The following is a 19126-nucleotide window of genomic DNA, read 5'->3' as shown; positions in this document are numbered from 1 at the left end:
GTACGATTGGTGCCGGTAGCCACCACTAGTGACGCTGCCTTGACTTGAAAACACATTTTAATCAGTCCCGGGGATCCGAGTTCGCGAGAGCAAGGCTGAGTGAGTGACGGGAGCCAGCAGGCCGGGCCCGTGGGTTCCAGGAACCGTCTTCCTCCGGACAGAGGGATCTGGCCCCTGCCACGTTACAGCATCAGAGTGCATTTCCTCTCCCCCTCTCGCCTGGGGGGGGCCTCTCAATAGCCGCCAGCCCCTAAAGCGGCTCCTGCCCTTTGTCTGGGGGTGGGGATGCAGCTCCGGTAGATCTCAGGAGTGTGTAGGGGCTGTGCCGACTCTGCTGGGAAGCCGCACACTTGGGGACGTCAGAGGGTGACCAACATCTGGAGAGCAGCTGGCGTCGCCTCCCTGTGCCAGGAGTGGCACCGAACCAGAGGCAAGGGTTAGTCACAGAGGCCTGACGCCCAGCCCAATCCTACGCACCAGGCCACTACCGCCTGGCTTGCCTGCTCCATCACCGACTCAGACAGGCGGCCGCTCATCGCCGCCTGCTTCCCCCAGAGAGACGAGCCCACGACACGCCCGGCAGGGACCGGCTCAGAACAGCTCCTCCGCGTTCCTGAGCCGGGCATCCCGCAGCTCCCGCAGCCTGAGCAGCGCCTCCTGCAGGCCGTGTTCCCCGTGCTGCCTGGAGTCGCGGGTGCGGACGTTCACCGTGCGGCTGGAAAGCTCCTTCCTGCCGACCACTGCAAGAGAGAGATGGCGAGGCTGAGGCGGGGGAGAACCGGGGCCAGCAGTAGGGGACACTGCTTCCGCCCCAGCCCAGCACACCCCTTAGGAAACTCCCCTGCATGCAAAGCCCCACGCAAGACCCTACAGTGGGTGGCGAGGGGCATCAAGGCACCCAGTGAGACCCAGCAAAGCCCTCAGCAGCATCAATCTCCCCCACAGGCAGAGAGCAGGGGAGGGCAGGGACCCAGCCCCCTGTGCATTGCTGAAGGGGGACAGGCCACCGGGTCTTCCCTGGCTCTGCTCCAGTGCCCGCCAGGAAGCGAAGCAGGAGGGCTGTGGCCATCAGCCCAGGCTACGCGGCGGAACAGCGCCCAAGGAGAGCCGTGCTACAGCCTGCCCGTGAGGAATGGGGGCGGGTGCATTCAAAGGCCCTCGATGACATCGCCTGTCGCCCCAACCCTGGGTCAGCAGCCCCAGCAGAGAGGCCAAGACTGACCCCCACCCTCCCCTCTGCCCTAGGGGGGTCCCTGCAGGGCAGGGCTGAGGCACGTGGACAGGACAACATGTGTGGGTGGGGGGGACAATCGCTGGCGTCCCACGCTCCCCAGGACTGCACACAAAGCCGCTCCTCACGGGAGGCCGAGCGAGATCCTTGGTGCTTTGGCCGCTGCTAATCCGCCTGTGGCAGATGGAGGCAGCGGGGAGCTGAGCCAGCGTTACCTGGAGCTCATCTCCGGACCCAGAGCAGCCGAAGCAACAAGGGAGCCCGGCGCGTTATCTCCTCCCACCAGGCTCTGCCGAGTTCGGTGTACCCAGGAGACGCCTGGGTTTCCTGGACTCGAGTGTTACCCGAGCCCAGGCCCCAGCAGGATCAGCTGGGACACGGAGCCGTTTGGGTTTGTTTAGACAGCAAGAGGGATGCGGAGTTTCGAGGAAGAAAACTGCTGTCACAGACTATAGGCACGAGTCACCCCGACCCCCGCCACAAATCCAGGGCTGGGGAAAGTCGCCCCCATCCCATCGCACAAAGGGCTTTCAACTCCTAACCGAGCCCGGACACGGAGCTCAGCCGAACTTCCCCAAAACACCAGGCTAACAGATGGGCTGAATCACAAGCTTTTGGGACAGGAAGACGAGCTGATCCCAGTTCACCACCAAGCCAGCACGGGGCCCTTTCCCACAGAGCCTTGGTGAGGGCTTTCGTAACATGGCCCAGGCCACGCTGCTTCCGTCCCTGCCCTCGGGACACTGTTCCACCGTCGATTAGCAGCACCCAAGAGCTTGCTAGGCCCTTTGCAAACCCAGGAGAGACAGCTCTGCCCTGGCCAGCTTCCAGGCCAAGCCATTTTCCATCTCCTTGAGCCTTTTCTGAGGTCCCTCTCCTCTACCCCAGAGGCAGACCCTCGGTGCTAGGAGAGCCGCGCACTGTCCAAAGGCAGAATTAAGCTTCCCTTTGGGCTCCCTGACAGGGCCGGTTGCAGGGCCGCTCGGCCTCCCTCCAGTTGCTAACCCCCTGGGGGGCAGAGGTGGACGAGACCCCAGCCAGAGATCCACATGGTGCATCCTAGCCGTGCAACCACTCTTCTTGCCGCCTGGTAAATTCTCCTGAGAGCAATTGTCCACCAGCTGCATCCCAACCAGGCAGAGTTCACTGAGTCACTAACATGGGGCAGGGGGAGGCAGAACGGTCTATTTTTAATGGGACCGCGACAAGTCACAAGCAGCCCAACTGGCTCTGACTAAGCAAAAGGTTCCCCATTTTTCTTGGTCCTTTGGGGCCAGGACGGTGCATCTGGGGCCATTCAAAGCAAAGGCCTGGATCTGAAACATTCTCCCCCCCCCCGCAAATGTCTGCAACCCAAGCACTGCAGCCTTGACGGAGTGAAACCGACTAGAAACCAAAGGGAAACTGCCCTGTCAGCCTGTCTCGTCCCAGCTGAGCGAAGGGCAATGGGGAAACCGACAGTATCAGGAATGAACTAGATGGAGATGAAGATTTAAAAAGCCACCTGAGGGCTTTGGACACTCAGCTCCCATTGGTTGGGTGTCCCCTTAGACAGCTCGGACAACCTAAAGGTCCTTGGGGTTGGAGTCTAAGTGGCCTAGTGGAGCGAGCACAGGCCTCGGGACAGGTCTACACTTCACACACTGCACAAGTGTAGCTGTGCCGCTGTGGCACTTTAACGAAGATGCTCTACGCGGACGGGACAGAGCTCTCCCGTCGGCGTAGTTAACCCACCTCCCCACGAGGCGGTAGCTGTGTTAACGGGAGAAGCTCCCCGCCAATAGAGGGCTGTCTACATGGGGGGCTAGGTGGGATAACTACGTCGCTATGGGGTGTGGATTTTACACACCCCTGAGCGACGTACTTATACGGATATAGGCCTGTAGCGTGACCAGACCTCAGGAGAGCTGGGTTCCAGCCCAGCTCTGCCACTGGCCTGTTGGGTGAACTTGGGCAAGTCACGCCCCCCTCCCGGGCCTCAGTTTTCCCATCTGTAAAACAGGCTAATGATACGGACTTCCTTTGTAAAGCACGTTGCACGCTCTCCAGATAAGAGCTAGGGATTATCATTAACCGGACACCAACCTCAATCCGTCCAGCCCCTCGCTAACTGAATTCCCCTACTATTCAGAGTTACAGCCCAGGAGGGGCAGGCAGGACTCCTGGGTTCTATGTTCTATTCTCATCTCTGCCAAACTCACTTTAGGAGACAAATACGTTACATGAGCAGGGTGCGGAGAGCTGGAACTGGGTTTCCTGCCAGCGGTTTGGCCAGGTCCCAGCCACCCCAGCCTGTGCCAAGCAAAGCATGCCCAGTATCCCACATCTCGCCCCAAGCACTTCTACACATGCTAGGCGAGAGCTCTGCGTGCCTGCAGAGAACTGGATGAGAGAACAGCCGGGGCTCTGTCAGCCGGCCACTCACGGCTGAGCAAGGGAACGGGGCCTGAGAAACTTTACAGTCACTGACCACTGAGGTCACAGTGGGTTTGGGGTTCCAACTCATCTCCCCTTCCCCATTACACTTTCCTCTCTCGGGATCTCACGCTCGATGCAGCCTGTGGCCAGAGCATAGGGCTGGGAGCCAGACACTGTTGCCTCATATCCCCTGGCTCCCTCATCCTCCCTTCTGTGGTCTTGGGCAAGTCCTATCCTCTCCCTGGAAGCAGCTATAGCCTCATCTTACAAAGGTCCCAGTCGTCTATGCAGAGCGATTCGAGGCCTCAGGCGGAAACAGGCTAACAGGACAGGCATTACGCTCGCCGGGCCTGATTCTTCGTCGTGCCACCAGAGCTGTGTAAGGGGGTGGAAATACCCCCTGAGAATCCTCCCTGGTGTGGAGCTGGTGTAAGGGCTCGGCACCCTTCCTGCTCCCACATAGGGGCCAGATCGGGAATGTGGCCAGAGCGCGCTAGACTACAACCAGGGCCCTGCTTCCCGAGGGTGATGGGCAGCAGCGCATGAGTTAGAGCAGCCTCGGGGTCACGGCTTGTAGGCCCTACCGTAATACACCTAGTTCAAGGTCACGATTAGTCACTTCACCTGTGCCTGTTGGTGCCAGAGTAACAGACTGGGGCCGAAAGAGCGTAAAGGGGTCGGACGAGCAGGGAAGGGCTGGAGAATCCAGCCAGCGCAGGGGAAGGGCATAGACGTGTATTATATACGTGAAGCATTCGTTTAGAGATGGAAGAGATCGCACAGAGCTAACGAGGCGCGTTCCTGACATCCATGGGATGAGTGCTTCCCAAACCCGTCTCGGCACAGACTGGCCAAGAGGGTCCCGACATCTCCTCCGCATCCGGGTTCATTTTAACCCCAGCTTTCTAGGCTCCACACAGGGAACAATAAGCCGTCGAGCGATTTACATGGGGGGAGGAGAGGGAGGGATCTGGGGTGGCGGTTGCCACGGCAACAGCAGATTTGGGAGGATAGGGGGCTGGCAGAGGAAAGGCCCGTAACCAGGTGACACCGGAGAGCCAGGCACAGTAACTGAACCTGAACCAAGCAGTGTGTCCACTGGTTGAAGGCAGAGCCAGCCCGGTCAGCTTCCCTAAGCGCCCTGTGCCTTTCCACACACTGCAAGCCCCGGTACAGTAGGCGCAGCGGGAATGGAAGGGTGGCCTGGTGGCTAAAGCACTGGGTTGGGATTCAGGAGTTCAAATCCCGGCTCTGCCACAGATACCCCTAATCTCTCCAGGCCTCATTTCCCTCCTTTATAAAACAGGGAGAATAATCCTTCCTTGATCTAGTAAGGCCATGAGCTCTTTGGGGTAGGGACTGTGTCTGTCCCTATGGGCAGCGCCCAGCATGGTGGAACCTTGATCTGAGTTCGAGCAGCCTATGGGTTGCTCTGAGTTGGGGCCTCCAGGTGCTACCGTAATACACCTAGTCCAAGGTCTGTGGTAGATCCTATAACTCACTCCACCTGTGCTAGTCATTGCCTCTGCGGAACTAGGGGAAGGTTGGCTTAGTTGCCTTTGCATCTGTCCCCACTCCCCAAGGGATGTTGGGAGGGCAAGGAAAGGACCCTCAGGGGTCGAGTACAGTCTGCCCCTTTCCCCACAGCTCCCTATGAGGGCAGGGTTGTGCACCTGCAGCCTGTGCGCCGGGCCCTCCCACGAGATTGACGCACCCAGCCGGGGGAGACGCCGCAGACGAGAGAACCCAGCCGGGAGCGGTTACTCCTCTGGCGGATTCGCCACGGGGCTGATGGGAGGGGAAGGTCGAGTGCTCCCCGCCCCGCGGCCCCAGTCTCAGCCTCCTCCAGCCCGGATCCTGGAAGCACGTGAGTGAATTCTGGGGGAGTGCGAGTGACAGATGTTGCCATGGAAATGGCTGCATCCCCCTCCACCGTCCCATGAGGGAGGGGGAACCTGCGCATGAGAGCCCCTCCACCCTGGCTCAAACAGGCAGCAGTGGGAGGAGCACCCTCTGGCCCAGTGTTCCCAGTCCTGCTGTTAGTAGCAGTGCCTTAGCAAGAGGGCTGACGAGGGACAGAAATCATCTCCTGTGACGAGCACCTGTTGCACTAGGGAGCGGGTATTCGGGGGAAGCGCCATCCAGCTTTCCTACGCCCCGAGCGCGCCTTCAGGGACGGGTGGGACGTGGTTATTTTGGGAAGCCCCGCCTCACACCCTCACTCTTACCCAGCTGGAAGTTGTACTGAACCAGTTGAGCCTTCCGGATTTTCCGGTTCAGCGTGGTACTCCAGTCGGCATCGACGTCCGCCATGAACCCCGCCTGGTGGAACGTCTCGCGCACCTGAGACACAGACAGACACGCGTCAGAGATCCCAGCCACGGACGGCGCAGGTCGGGCCTGGATCTCGCCACTCACCTCGTGGGCATAAACCTCCGCGTTGGGTCCGACCGGGATCACCATGATTTGGAACGGGGACAGCCACAGAGGCCTACAAAGCGAGGAAGAGGCTGAGTTCCCTTCGCTTCATTACACAAGAGCCCTCTCCTCCTCCTCCCCATCCCCCTCCCCCGGCTGGGCATTCCCGCTCACCCGAGCTTTGTCCATCTTCCGGGGCCAATGCAGGATGGGTCACGAATGCGCCGGCAGCCCCGGCCAGCTTGTGTGCAGGGACTGAGCCCGACACCAGTGCATCCAAAAGCACAGACCTCTAATGCTTAAGCGACTTGCCCAACGTCACACGGAGCTGGGAGCAGAACCTAGGACTCCAGCCCTCTGCTCTGTGCACAAGATCATGCTGCAGCCCGAAGGGTGAGCCCTGGGCATCTGGCTACCTGGCTTCTCTTCCTGACTCCTAACAGTAAAAGGCCCCCCAGAACCACGTATCCGCCCCACCCTGGTGGCTCTTCACTGGACAGTTGCAGCGGAAGGGGACAGCTGGGAAGGAACCGTAGGGCAAGGGGTTCCCAACGCAGGGTTAGGAGCTAGCGCAACTGTCCTCACCACTTCCGGCCGTAGTTCTCAGCCAGGACGGCCAGCATCCTCTCCACGGAGCCCAGCACCGCCCGGTGGATCATCACCGGCCTCTCGGACGTGCTGCCATCTTTGCTGTGGGTGAAAAGGATCATGGGAAGCGGTCAACGGGCACTGAAGGTACAGAGTGACAAGCAGGCCCCTTCCCCAGGGCCTGACGTGACAGAAAAGGAGGAGAAGGAAGTAAGAGTTCTGGGGCTGACTCTACCTGCAATGTGTTTACATTTGATGGAGATGCCACTCAAAGTTGCTATAGCAACAAAGTGACTCCAGACGTGGATGAGGTTCCTGTTCCCCCTCAGCCACTCCTGGGGTTTTTACAGGCGCAGTTCTCATTGACGTGAGCAGGAGCTGTGCCTCTGAACACTCCAAAGGGCATGGAAACGTGAGATCACCCGCTTGCCCACCGCGGAAATGCAGCCACCTCTAGGGCAAGACAGTTACACCACAATTTGCCAAATATCATTTTGTTCCTCGTTCGAAAGAGGAAGTGAATTAATTTCCAGCTCATGTGAAATGTGAAGTTCTGAGGCAGGTCTAATGCGTCAGCTTTTCTGGGATGTGGCCAGGAGACCAGGGTTAACACTTCAACTCTTGCAAAATGTCCCAGGTGCAGTCAGATCTTCAGTTAAGGGCTCCAGGTTTCTGAAGTGGGATTCTTCAAAATTCCCAGTGCTGGCTGAGCTCTGCTCCTGGGGCCGTCAGCAGGAATTTTGTCACTAACGTCAATAGGAGCAGGGTGAGGCCAACACTGAGTGTTTATGAAAACCACATGGCCTAAATTTCCCCTCTCTGCTGACTACCCCGGACACGTTCCCTGGAACTGCAGGAAGAGAAAACCGATATTTATAGGGGGCTTTTCACCCTAAGGATCCCACAGCACCGTATCCACTCAGCTTTATATACCTACGGTGCGCCATACAGGGCCACTGAAATGCGGCCATCTCTGGTGCGGAACCCGACAGCTGTTGAACAGCACATGGCAACAGAGCGTTAAATGGGAAGTGAAGAAAAATGGGAACAAAACTAGCCAGGAATAAAGGGAAGCTGGAAATGAGGGGAAGGTTTCTAGCCTTCAGAGGGAGGGAGGGACTGGACCAGTTTCCCACAAGAGGCAGGGGCGGGGAGGTGGGTGGGGGGGACAAAGGGCCTAACTAGTTAGAAGCTAGAGCTTGACTTGTTCGTGAATGGGGTGATAGGAGGGGCTGCCTGCGACAGCAGAGGTCTGGACTCAATGACCCAGAAGATGCCTTCCAGCCCTATGTTTCTAACAACAACAGAACCAGATGAAAACGCAGGGGGGATTCAGAATGTACCTTCTATTGGCAAGATTTGGCCAGGACTAGGGTTCTATCATCCACTGGTGATTATTAAAACTCTCCGGCTTGACTCGTTGAAGGGGGCTCAGGGAGACTGGGAACCCAACAAATATCTTCCCATCTCCTTTAGGCCCCTGGGAAATCCAGAGTTCATTGCTTGTTTTGCTAACGTGATGGCCGGCATCTTGGCTGACACACCAGGAACTGAAGCCGGACCTCTGGATGTTCAGAAAGCCTTTGACAAAGTCCCTCACCAAAGGCTCTTAAGCAAAGTAAGCTGTCATGGGAGAAGGGGGCAAGGTCCTCTCGTGGATCAGTAACTGGTTAAAAATTAGGAAACAAAGGGTAGGAATAAAGGGCCAGTTTCTAGAGTGGAGAGAAGTAAATAGCGGGGTCCCCCAGGGATCTGTACTGGACCAGTGCTGTTCAACATATTCATAAATGATCTGGAAAAAGGGGTAAACAGTGAGGTGGAAACGTTTGCAGACTATACAAAAGAACTTAAGATAGGTAAGTCCAAAGCAGACTGAAGAGTTACAAAGGGATCTCACAAAACCAGGCGACAAAACGGCAGACGAAATTCAATGTTGATAAATGCAAAGTAACGCACATTAGAAAAACATAATCCCAACTCTACATACAAAATGATGGTGTCTAAATTAGCTGTTACCACTCAAGAAAGAGATCTTGGAGTTGTGTTTAGTTTTCTGAAAATATCCACTCCATGTGCACTAGCAGTCAAGAAAGACTGGGACTGTTCATCTTAGAAAAGAGATGACTGAGGGGGGGGGGATATGATAGAGGTCTATACAATCATGACTGGTGTGGAGAAAGTGAATAAGGAAGTGTTATTTAGTCCTTCTCCTAACACAAGAACTAGGGGTCATCAAATGAAATTAATAGGCAGCAGGTTTAAAAACAAACAAAAGAAAGTATTTCTTCACACAACACACAGTCAACCTGGGGAAGTCATGGCCAGGGGAGGTTGTGAAGGCCAAAAGTATATAAGAACTAGATAAGTTCCTGGAGACTAGGTCCATCAATGGCTATTAGCCAAGATGGTCACAGATGCAACCCCAGGCTCTGGGTGTCCCTAAACCTCTGAATGCAGGAAGTTAGGACAGGATGACAGGGGATGGATCACTCAATAATTGCCCTGTTCTTTTCATTCCTTCTGAAGCACCTGGCATTGGCCGCTGTCGGAAGACAGGACACTGGGCTAGATGGACCATTGGTCTGACCCAGGATGGCCATTCTTATGTTCTTAAAAGCATGAACTGCTACAGCTTGATCTGATGAGCCAAGGCACCCCAGACTCTCATCCTCTAGGGATCAGGCACCAAGGGGGAGCCGTAACACACGTCCACCATGGGGCTACATCAAGCTACCCCCACCCCATGATCCTTACTGGCCAGGATCTTGGGTTTAAGGGCTCATCCACACAACACTTAGCTTGCAGCAAACTGGGAGCGTGAATCTACCTTGGGCTAGTCTGCTGCGCACTAAGCGTCCACGCAGCCATTGCTACCATCCACTACAAGTTTCCTACTGTGCTTTGAAAGGCGGGTCGGTCAAAGCGCACTAGGAAACTTTTTAGTGCCCGGCAGCACCATCTACACGGACGGCTAGCGAGCGGCAGGCTAGCACGGGGTAGGTTTACACCCCAGCTCGCTGCAAACGAACCATCTGTATAGACAAGCATCACCTAGATCGTGCTATACCTGATGTACGTCAGGTCGAACCTCATGGGCATTTGGAAGTCCAGCTGAATGGTGGCACATTGATGGTATCGGCCCAGGGCGTCCTTGATCTGAATGTCGATCTGAAACAGCACGTGGAGACAGGTGAGTCACTCATTTCCCAACAGACCCGGAGTTTTGGTTCCTCGAGGAACCTTGCAAAGTGGGGACAGCACTGTAAACAGAACCCTGTCTCCATGGGGATACAACTCGGCTTATCAGTGCAGGAAAAAGGTCATTCCACTTTATCCCCTCCATGCTATTTATGGCTACAGCAGCAGCACTGATCTCTGGGGGGAGTATTTCCTGACCAGCAGGGATAAGCCCAGACAAAAACCCCAGGCTACAGTCTCAACTCCGGCTGCCGATTAAGTCCCAGGAAACACCTAGCACATGGCTATTTGTTAGGACACCTGTACCCTGCAACACTCCACATTCGAGAGCCATGTTTGCAAAGATTCATGGAGGAGTCTTGTACAGCATTGAGCTGAGCCCAGGGGGACAGAGACCAAGGTCTATTTCAAGGGCGGAAAGTCCAAAAGTCACGGTGTTTGCATCTTGGAAATCATGGCTGAGGTAGAAGTAGCCCGAGGGCCCAATCCTGCAGCTCTTTGCACATTCCATAGATAACTACTCCCATGAGTAGACCCAGCCCGAGGGCCCAATCCTGCAGCTCCCGGCACATTCCATAGATAACTACTCCCGTGAGTAGACCCAGCCCGAGGGCCCAATCCTGCAGCTCCCGGCACATTCCATAGATAACTACTCCCGTGAGTAGACCCAGCCCGAGGGCCCAATCCTGCAGCTCCCGGCACATTCCATAGATAACTACTCCCCCGAGGGGCCAATAGATTCCTGCACAGGTGAGTTACCTGGACAGCTCACCTGAGCAGTAAAGTTAATCACATCAATCACATCCACGTTTGCAGGACCAAGCCCTTAGTCATCCTTGATTAAATCCCACACAGTTTGCTGATCCTTTAGAACTCAGGGTGGGGGGAATGGGTATAAACAAGAATGGGTCCAATTCCAGGCCCTGCATTAGCTTCTGCAAATTGAGCGGTTTTGTAAATTAATCAAAATTAGAGCCCGTCCATTTTAAGACGCTCGTGTAGCCCCGTAAAACAATTGTACCGAGCTAGTCCCAGTGCGTTCCGTCCCGAGATCTCTGTGCCTCACGAGGGAGGGCAAGGATCACCAAAATGCTCTACGCTCCGCCGCAAGCACTGGGTTTGATGCCAGAATCGCTGGGCAAATTCTCTGGCCTGTGTGAGGCAGGAAGTCAGACTAGAGAATCAAAATGGCCCCTCCTGCTCTTCACATCCGAGTCATTACTCTCATGCTATAAGTGGGGAAACTGAGGCAGAAAGCAGGGACACGACTGGCCCAAGAAGGCAAAGCAAGTTGGTGGCAGGCTCGGGACCCAGGAGTCCTGGCTCCAACCACTGACGGTGGATCGAGCGCTCACTAACCTTTGGCCCATAAAATGCCCCGTCGCCTGGATTGAGCTCCCAAGGCTGCCCAAAATCATTCAGGCTTTTCTCCAGTTGCTGGAAGACAAAGGGGTTAAGTGAGTAGATGCCTTTTGCCCCAGGTCGCACCTGGATACACGGTCACTGCCAGCTAGTCACAGGGTTGATTCAATATTGAAAGTCACTGCAGGAGACAAGAAGCCACCAGCATCTACCCTGCCGACCAGCTGTGACCACCGCGTGAGCAGCATCTTCTGCATGGTAAGTGGACCCTGCCTTGGCAGATGATGCTATAGCACATGGGTGTATTCAATGCCGCTGTACTGTGAGAGGTGGCACGTGGATCCAATCACAAGGGTCTGTACCAGGCAACTCCCCCAAGTGCTGCTCTGTGCCACAGAAAACAGAGCTGTCAAATCACTCAGACCCAACCACATCAGCCTCTCGCCCCTTGCCAGGATAAGCAAGCAACAGCCACGGTGCACCAGCAACCTGGTGGTGGGGAGCAAACACCACGGCCAAACGAATGGGCAGAGGGATTTATTACAGCTGTGCCTAGAGATCCCAAACTGAAATCAGGGTCCCTGCTGCACCGGACGGGCACAGGCCCTGGCCGACATATGGGCCCCATCATGCCAGATGCCTAGCCAAGCCCAGGGCCCCCACTGTGCCGGGCGCCACGCCAACCCAGAGTGAGAGAGTCTCTAAATAGCTCAGGCAGACAAAGGAAGTGCGGTTATCCCCATCTTACAGACAAGGGGAACTGAGGCACACAGAGATGAGGTGACTTGCCCAAGGTCACAAGGGAAAGTCAGTGGCAGAGTGGAAGTGTTCCCCACCTGCTCAGCCTGCTCCCACACATGAGCGTCCCCCAGGAACCCTTCTGGGCGCGTGGAGAGATAGAAGCGGAAGGAGAAGCCGAAGACGGAGTACACGGCCTGCAGGAAATCCAGGCATCCGCCGATCTCGCCTTCCAGCTGGGAAAGGAACACACCACACAAGTAGCTTTGGGGGACGGGATGGAGGGCAGCGCCCGTCCCCAAGGAGATGGCAATCCCAGGGAGGGAGGGCATTTAGGGAGGGATGGTTTGTTAATTATCCCCTACCCCACCCCCTCGGGGTACCCAGCTCCACGCGCTCACCTGACCCAGGGTGCAGAAGATGTGAGCGTCGTCCTGCTGGAAACGCCGCACCCGGGTCAGGCCGGTCAGGGTCCTCGAGGACTCGTTCCGGTGCAGCACCCCGAAGTCGGCCAGGCGGAGGGGCAGCTCCCGCCAGGAGCGGGGCCGGTGAGCGAACATCAGGCTGATGGGGCAGAATGGAGGAAGAAGGGAAATCGGAGCCCGTCCAAGCCCCGCTGAGAAGCACACCGAGGACCCTTTGGGGCAGCAGCAGGCCCTGACAGGGAAGGGAGCTGCTGGGCTGCCCTCGATCCAGCCCCCGCTGCTGTTTCTCTGGCAGGAGAGCCAGGACCCCGGTGGGAAGAGAGCCACTCCCACCCAGCAGCCAGTCGGGGGCTCAGTGGGGAGCGAGTGGCCAGGGCTCGACAAGACACCACAGCTGGACACCTCCATGGCAGCCTGGACGTAGAGACCAAGGCCTAAATGTGCCACGGATACAGAGCTGCAAGAGGGGTCCCTCCGGGTGCTGCCCACGCTGAACATGGGCTGTTGGGTATCAACAAACCAAACTGGACCTCTGGGCCAGACCCCAGGGTTGGCAGGCTGTTGATTTATTTGAAATACGGGTTTTTAAGAAGTATCCCCTCCCCCTCCCATCCGAATGGCGTTACGATCTTGTGCCTGAGATTTTAACGACAGGCAACTATGGTACAGCGCTAAGCAAAAACCAAGGACAATCCCCAGTCAGCCCTGTTCTACTCACTAGACCCCACTCCCCTCCCAGAGCTGGGAATAGAACCCAGGAGTCCTGACTCCCAGCACCCCTTGCTCTAGCAACTAGACCCCACTCCCCTCCCAGAGCTGGGAATAGAACCCAGGAGTCCTGACTCCCAGCACCCCTCGCTCTAGCAACTAGACCCCACTCCCCTCCCAGAGCTGGGAATAGAGCCCAGGAGTCCTGACTCCCAGCACCCCTCGCTCTAGCAACTAGACCCCACTCCCCTCCCAGAGCTGGGAATAGAGCCCAGGAGTCCTGACTCCCAGCACCCCTCGCTCTAGCAACTAGACCCCACTCCCCTCCCAGAGCTGGGAATAGAGCCCAGGAGTCCTGACTCCCAGCACCCCTCGCTCTAGCAACTAGACCCCACTCCCCTCCCAGAGCTGGGAATAGAGCCCAGGAGTCCTGACTCCCAGCCCCACCCCTCTACCCACTAGACCCCACTCTCTCCAGCCTCTATCACAGACCCCCCTAGTCCAGTGGTTCTCAACCTATGTGGCCCACAATGAGCTATGTGGGCTGCATCCAATGCTACCTGTATGGCCCTGAGGAGGTCACACGGGCCACAGCTCCCTGCTGATTGGGCCGCAGGTTGAGAACCACTACCCTAGCTGAACAGCCAGCCTGCAGCAGACCTTGGGTGCCTCGCTCACCAGTGACCAGGGCAGTTCATTGGCTTGAGGGCGAAGGTCTCGTTCTCGACCGGGAAGCAGAACATGTGGTCGCTGTAGTGCTGCCAGTGGCCAGACAGCTCCCACAGCTTGGCATTATAGATGTTAGGGGTGACCACCTCCGAGAACCCACGTTTCCGATACTCGCTCTGCAGTGGGGGCAGAAAACACAAGATGTGGCCTCTTCACGGGAGCACAGACCTGAGAGACACTGGGCCCTTTACAGTGAGAATGCTACTTAGTAACGACACAGAGCTTCACATCTTCAGAGCACCGCCCTCACTCATAGCCCCATCCTCCTTTCCTGGGGGAAACGAAGGCAGAGAGGTGGAAATGACGTGCCGAACGGTCACAGAGAATGATGGTGGCAGAAGTGGGATTAAAGGAAATTATTACTTACCTTACAATGACTGTGGTTCTTCGGGGGTGTGTGTGTGCGCGCGTGTGTGTGTATATATATATACACACACACACACACACACATATAAGCATACACACACACACATACATATATGACAGACACACATTTCACTCTTGGTGCACATATACCCAGCGTACTCCAGTTCAGATTTGTTCAGCGAGCAGTGCCTGTTGGGGGCTGTGCCTCTACCCCAAATGTCCTCATGCTTCCAACTGAGGACATAGGGGGTGACCCCAACCACCCCTTAGTTCCTTCGCTAATACGGAATACATCTAGACTCCGTAGTAGTGGGGAAGGATCATGGAGTATATACAGACAACACATCTCCAAGTACCACAGCTACCGTAAGGTAGAACTGCTGCGGCTTCAATTTCTTGTGTACACACACACCATTTTTGCTGACTCACCATCAGCGTCCTAGATCACAGTAGTCTACCTACACAGTGGCTGTACGACAGCCCGAGCAAAGTTAGCATCATATCTTGATTCTTCCCCTACATTGTAATGCCAGATCAGCATACCCACGGAAGCCCAGGTAGCTGCCCTACATATATCCAGTACAGGAACATTTCCTAAAGAAGCAACAGACCCTTTTAGTGCTCCCGGAGAGCGAGCTGTTGCACTCACTGGAGGGTCTACACTGGATAATTCATAGCCCAGCTTGATACAAGCAAAGATCAAGCTAGAAAGTCTCCATGTGGAAATGGCCTGACCTGCCACCTCGTCCCTATAAGCTATGAATAGCCTAGAGGACACCCTAATGATCTGGTTCTATGTACGTAGGAGGAGAGTGTCCTCAGAACATCTAGGGCGTGGGAGCTTAGCTTAGCCTTGCCTTGGCTACAGTGTGGTTTGGGGAAAAAACCCAACAGGTAGGTGGATAACCTGATTTAAAGGAAAGTCTATATCGCTGTCAATCAAAGATTTCAAAGACACCCAGTCTATGATAAATTGTGTGCAGGGGCCCTGCCACCAGCCCTTGTATCTCTCCTCCCCTTTTAGCCAACGTTATTGCCACCGGAAAGGTGGGTTGATGTAATGATGAAATATGGAGCCAATGGCTTGACAGGGGGACACATTAACCTTGCAATGTATTGTGCATTATGATTTGACGTGTCAGTCCTTTTAGGAGTAGGAGACAAGCTGTGCCTGCCCCACGCATGGTTCTTAGCTCCAGGATTTGCGTGAAGTCTTCCACACCCCTCACATCTGAAGGTCGTCCAACTCATTGTGGAGGCATCTGTCACCAACCGAGTGGGAGGAGGGTCTTTCAGAGGGTCTCTCTACCGGTTTAATTACAGCACTTCTTGGGGGGAATATGCACTGACAGAACCTGGTGGTGCCCGCTTGGCCGACACAGACTTCAGCCGTCCTTGCACACAACGAGGGTGAAGTCTGGCATGCTGAGCTACGCAAGTACAGGAGGCCGGGGACCTAGCCGCCTGAGCTGAGTTCTCAGGGACGCCTTGGGATGACAGACCTAGCATGGCTTGAAATCTCTCCTGCAGTAGATAAGCCAGTGCTGTTGTGGAGTAGCTCCTATAAACTCCGTCCTTTGGGTCAGAGTCAAAAGTGACTTTTCTCCGTTGACCTAGGGAGGGGAAAAGCTGAACGGAGACGGTCACTTGTCTGTCCATGAACGAGCCGGTCGTCTACATATGGGAAAAGCTGGTGTGTCCTTGTTTCTTGAAATAAGCCGCCATTCCTGCTAGGCATTTTGAGAATCTTCTTGGGGCTGCGGAAAGGCCGAATAGCAACTCCCTGTGCTGGTAATGGGACTTGTCCACTTGAAATCTCAGATACCTTCGGTGGGCAGCGCCAGTCGCTATCTGGAAAAAGGCATCTTCGAGGTACCAGTCGTGTGGATCTAGGGTTGGGGTGACAGAGGCCAGATGCACCATCCTGAATTTGAGCTTGTGAACTAAAGACTTTCAACTGCCTCTGGCCCAGCCCCCTTTCTTTCTGGCAATCAGAAAATAACGAGAGTAAAATGTCGTCACTTGTGCTGCTGGGTGACCTCAGGCAAGTCATGTCCCACCTCTGTGCCTCAGTTTCCCCACCTGTAAAATGGAGATAATGATACTGCCCTCTTTTGTAAAGCACTTTGAGAAGTACTGATGAAAAGAGCTAGATAAGAACTAGGGATGATTATTATTAAAGCCCCTTGAGGTACTTCTCCCACTGCACAAGAGGTTCATAAGCGCTTGCACCTCCCAGCGTTACTCCTCGTTCTTCTCGCAGGAGTGTGTACTTTTGGCACTTCAGAGACTAACAAATTTATTTGAGCATAAGCTTTCGTGGGCTAAAACCCACTTCATCAGATGCATGCAGTGGAAAATACACTAGGAAGATATATATACACACAGAGAACATGAAAAAATGGGTGTTGCCATACACACGATAACGAGAGTAATTGATTAAGGTGAGCTATCATCAGCTGGAGAAAAAAAACACTTTTGTAGTGATAATCAGGATGGCCCATTTCCAACAGTTGACAAGAAAGTGTGAGTAACAGTAGGCGAAAAAAAATTAGCACGGGGAAACAGTTTTTACTTTGTTTAATGACCTATCCACTTCCAGTATTTAGTCAAGTCTAGACACCATTAAATTAGGCTTGACTAAAGACTGGGGGTGGATGGGTCATTACACAAAGTAAAAACTGTTTCCCCGTGCTAATTATTTCCCCTACTGTTACTCACACCTTCTTGTCAACTGTTGGAAATGGGCCATCCTGATTATCACTACAAAAGTGTTTTTTTCTCCTGCTGATAATAGCTCACCTAAATCAATTACTCGTGTTAGAGTTGGTATGGCAACACCCATTTTTTCATGTTGTGTGTGTGTGTGTATACACACACACACACACCTTCCTACTGTATTTTCACTGCATGCATCCGATGAAGTGGGTTTTAGCCCACGAAAGCTTATGCTCAAATAAATGTGTTAGTCTCTAAGGTGCCACAAGTACTCCTCGTTCTTTTGCTGATACAGACTAACCCGGCTACCCCTCTGAAACCTGCGAGAGGGGCCTGAGAAAACAGTCAGGGAAAGCGAGGGGGAGGAAGAGAGAGTCTGGAACTGGATGGAATAACCCCTTCTAGGACTTCCAGCCGTCCCTCAGGATGGTGATCCAGTTCCCAGATGGAGGGGATCTACGGTGAGACACGATTTGAGAATCTGTCTACTTGCATCTTAGGAATTCTGGTTGATCTTATGAGATTACTGTCTGCTGGACTGCCACGGGGTAGGCGTAGTCAGCTCATGTGTCGCCCACACCAGGAACAACAGTGGGTTGATGAACCCGGAAGGTTCCCATTCATGGAGGGAACATCTTAAGACAATGCGACAGCTGGAGCTTGGAGAAAACCAGTCTGACCACGTTTATCGGCCGGGCTGGGGGTTTGGAGCAGTGGAATTTGTCCACAAACAGGACAAAGAGCCAAGGTGTTGAGTGAGGTTAAGTCTTTAAAACCACAGAGACTGGGTGAGGCAAGGAGAGAGCAAAAGGGAGATTGGGCAAGAAAGAGGAAGCCAGGAAACCAGCTGCACAGGAGAGGGAAAGACTCCATGAGCCAGAGGAGAATCCACGCGTAGGAGAGGGATTCTGGACTCCTTAAAGAACAGTGAGGAAACCGAGGCAGGGAAACGCACACAGGGGTGTTCCCGGATTGGTCTGAACTGTACAGATCTCGTGGGAGCCAGAGGGTGATCAGGCTTTGGAACCTTTCCGGAGCCCATGCCCCTGTTTGCTTTGTTATCCCGTGTCCCAGCAGAGGCGAAGTGTACCGCGCAGAGCGCTCATGTGGGAGGGGCTGTGCTTAAGCTACAGAGGAGGTTAAGGGGTCAGCACTGGTCCTGGGAGAGTAGGGCAGCCCCATTGGCACGAAGGGGTAACAGACAGCGAGCCTGTGCCCAGGATGTGCGCCAGAGAGGTCAAGGATCCAAGCACTGCAGTCTGCTCAGAGCATGGCGAGGCCCAAACCCAGTAGCCAGGATGGGCTCTACCAGGCCCGTGCGACACCAGAAGAGCCAACCAATCTGCACGCCCCTCCTGACCAAGGAGCCACGTCTGCTGCCTTGAGGACGATGAGGGCAGACAGGGGGGCAGATGCAGAGGGCTCCCTTCGGGGGAGACTTTGGTCCTTTCTAGGTTGTCCGGGTTGCTGATATCATGTGTAAGAAGATGCGGTCTCCCCTGCAGCAGAGACAAAGCGCTTACAAAGCATGACTCTCAACAGATTCTCCTGGCCAAAGGAACCTGAACTCGAGTTGCTGGGCAGGTGTACATGGACGAGCACTCGAAGGAAGGGTCCCCCAGGAATTCGTGGCTTCTGCTCACAGCCCCAGTCCAACGGGCCAGATTGCGCAGTCTATTGGGAACAGCGGTGCGAGGGGATATCTATGCACCTGTCTGTATCCCAAGGATTCCCCACTAGGGAGCGGGGTTTGCTCATAGCTTTCAGGGGAGTCATGTCCCCACCCCCTTTTTCTTTGTGGCTAGGTAGGGGAGGAGAGGAAGGGTGGCCCAGGGATTAGGGCACCAGCCTAGGAAATGGGAGACATGGGGCTCAATTCCTGCTCTGCCACCAACTCCCTGTGTGATCACGGGCAAGGCACTTAGCCTCTCGGTGCCTCGGTTTCCCCATCTGTACAATGGGATAATAGCACTGCCCTGCCTCACAGGGATGGGTGAGGATAAATACATTAACTGGTCTACAGTGCTCGGACACTATAGCACTGGTGCTAGATAAGGACCTACAATAGACAGGCCCGATGTTTTTTTCCAGCATGTTTTTTCCAGATGGGAGCAGGGTGTGGACGACCCCTGGGAAGCCTGTGCAACTGGGACCCAGAGACAGACACCTCCAAGATAATCTACCTCACTGGGAATTGGGGACCCAACCTCACCCAGCTAGCTAGGTG

General features: G+C 54.9%; 1 protein-coding gene across 1 annotated transcript in view; it reads right to left on the bottom strand.

Moving 5' to 3' along the window:
* Positions 1–39: 39 nt before the first annotated feature.
* TARS2 (threonyl-tRNA synthetase 2, mitochondrial) overlaps positions 40–19126 on the bottom strand; it is a 30410-nt gene continuing 11323 nt past the window's right edge. Inside the window, exons 10-18 of the mRNA XM_054010881.1 lie at positions 13765–13931; positions 12355–12517; positions 12052–12189; positions 11213–11290; positions 9723–9823; positions 6653–6757; positions 6068–6140; positions 5878–5992; positions 40–740 (exon numbers count right to left, since the gene is read on the bottom strand). Of these exons, the coding sequence (XP_053866856.1) occupies positions 592–740; positions 5878–5992; positions 6068–6140; positions 6653–6757; positions 9723–9823; positions 11213–11290; positions 12052–12189; positions 12355–12517; positions 13765–13931 (1089 nt within the window). The 3' untranslated portion in view covers positions 40–591. The remainder of the gene's footprint in view (positions 741–5877; positions 5993–6067; positions 6141–6652; positions 6758–9722; positions 9824–11212; positions 11291–12051; positions 12190–12354; positions 12518–13764; positions 13932–19126) is intronic.

This window comes from Malaclemys terrapin, chromosome 21 (genome assembly GCF_027887155.1).
Source record: "Malaclemys terrapin pileata isolate rMalTer1 chromosome 21, rMalTer1.hap1, whole genome shotgun sequence".
In the NCBI taxonomy this organism is placed as follows: Eukaryota; Metazoa; Chordata; order Testudines; family Emydidae; genus Malaclemys; species Malaclemys terrapin.
Note: the sequence above shows the minus strand (reverse complement) of the source record. Positions and strands in the feature narration are given on the sequence as shown.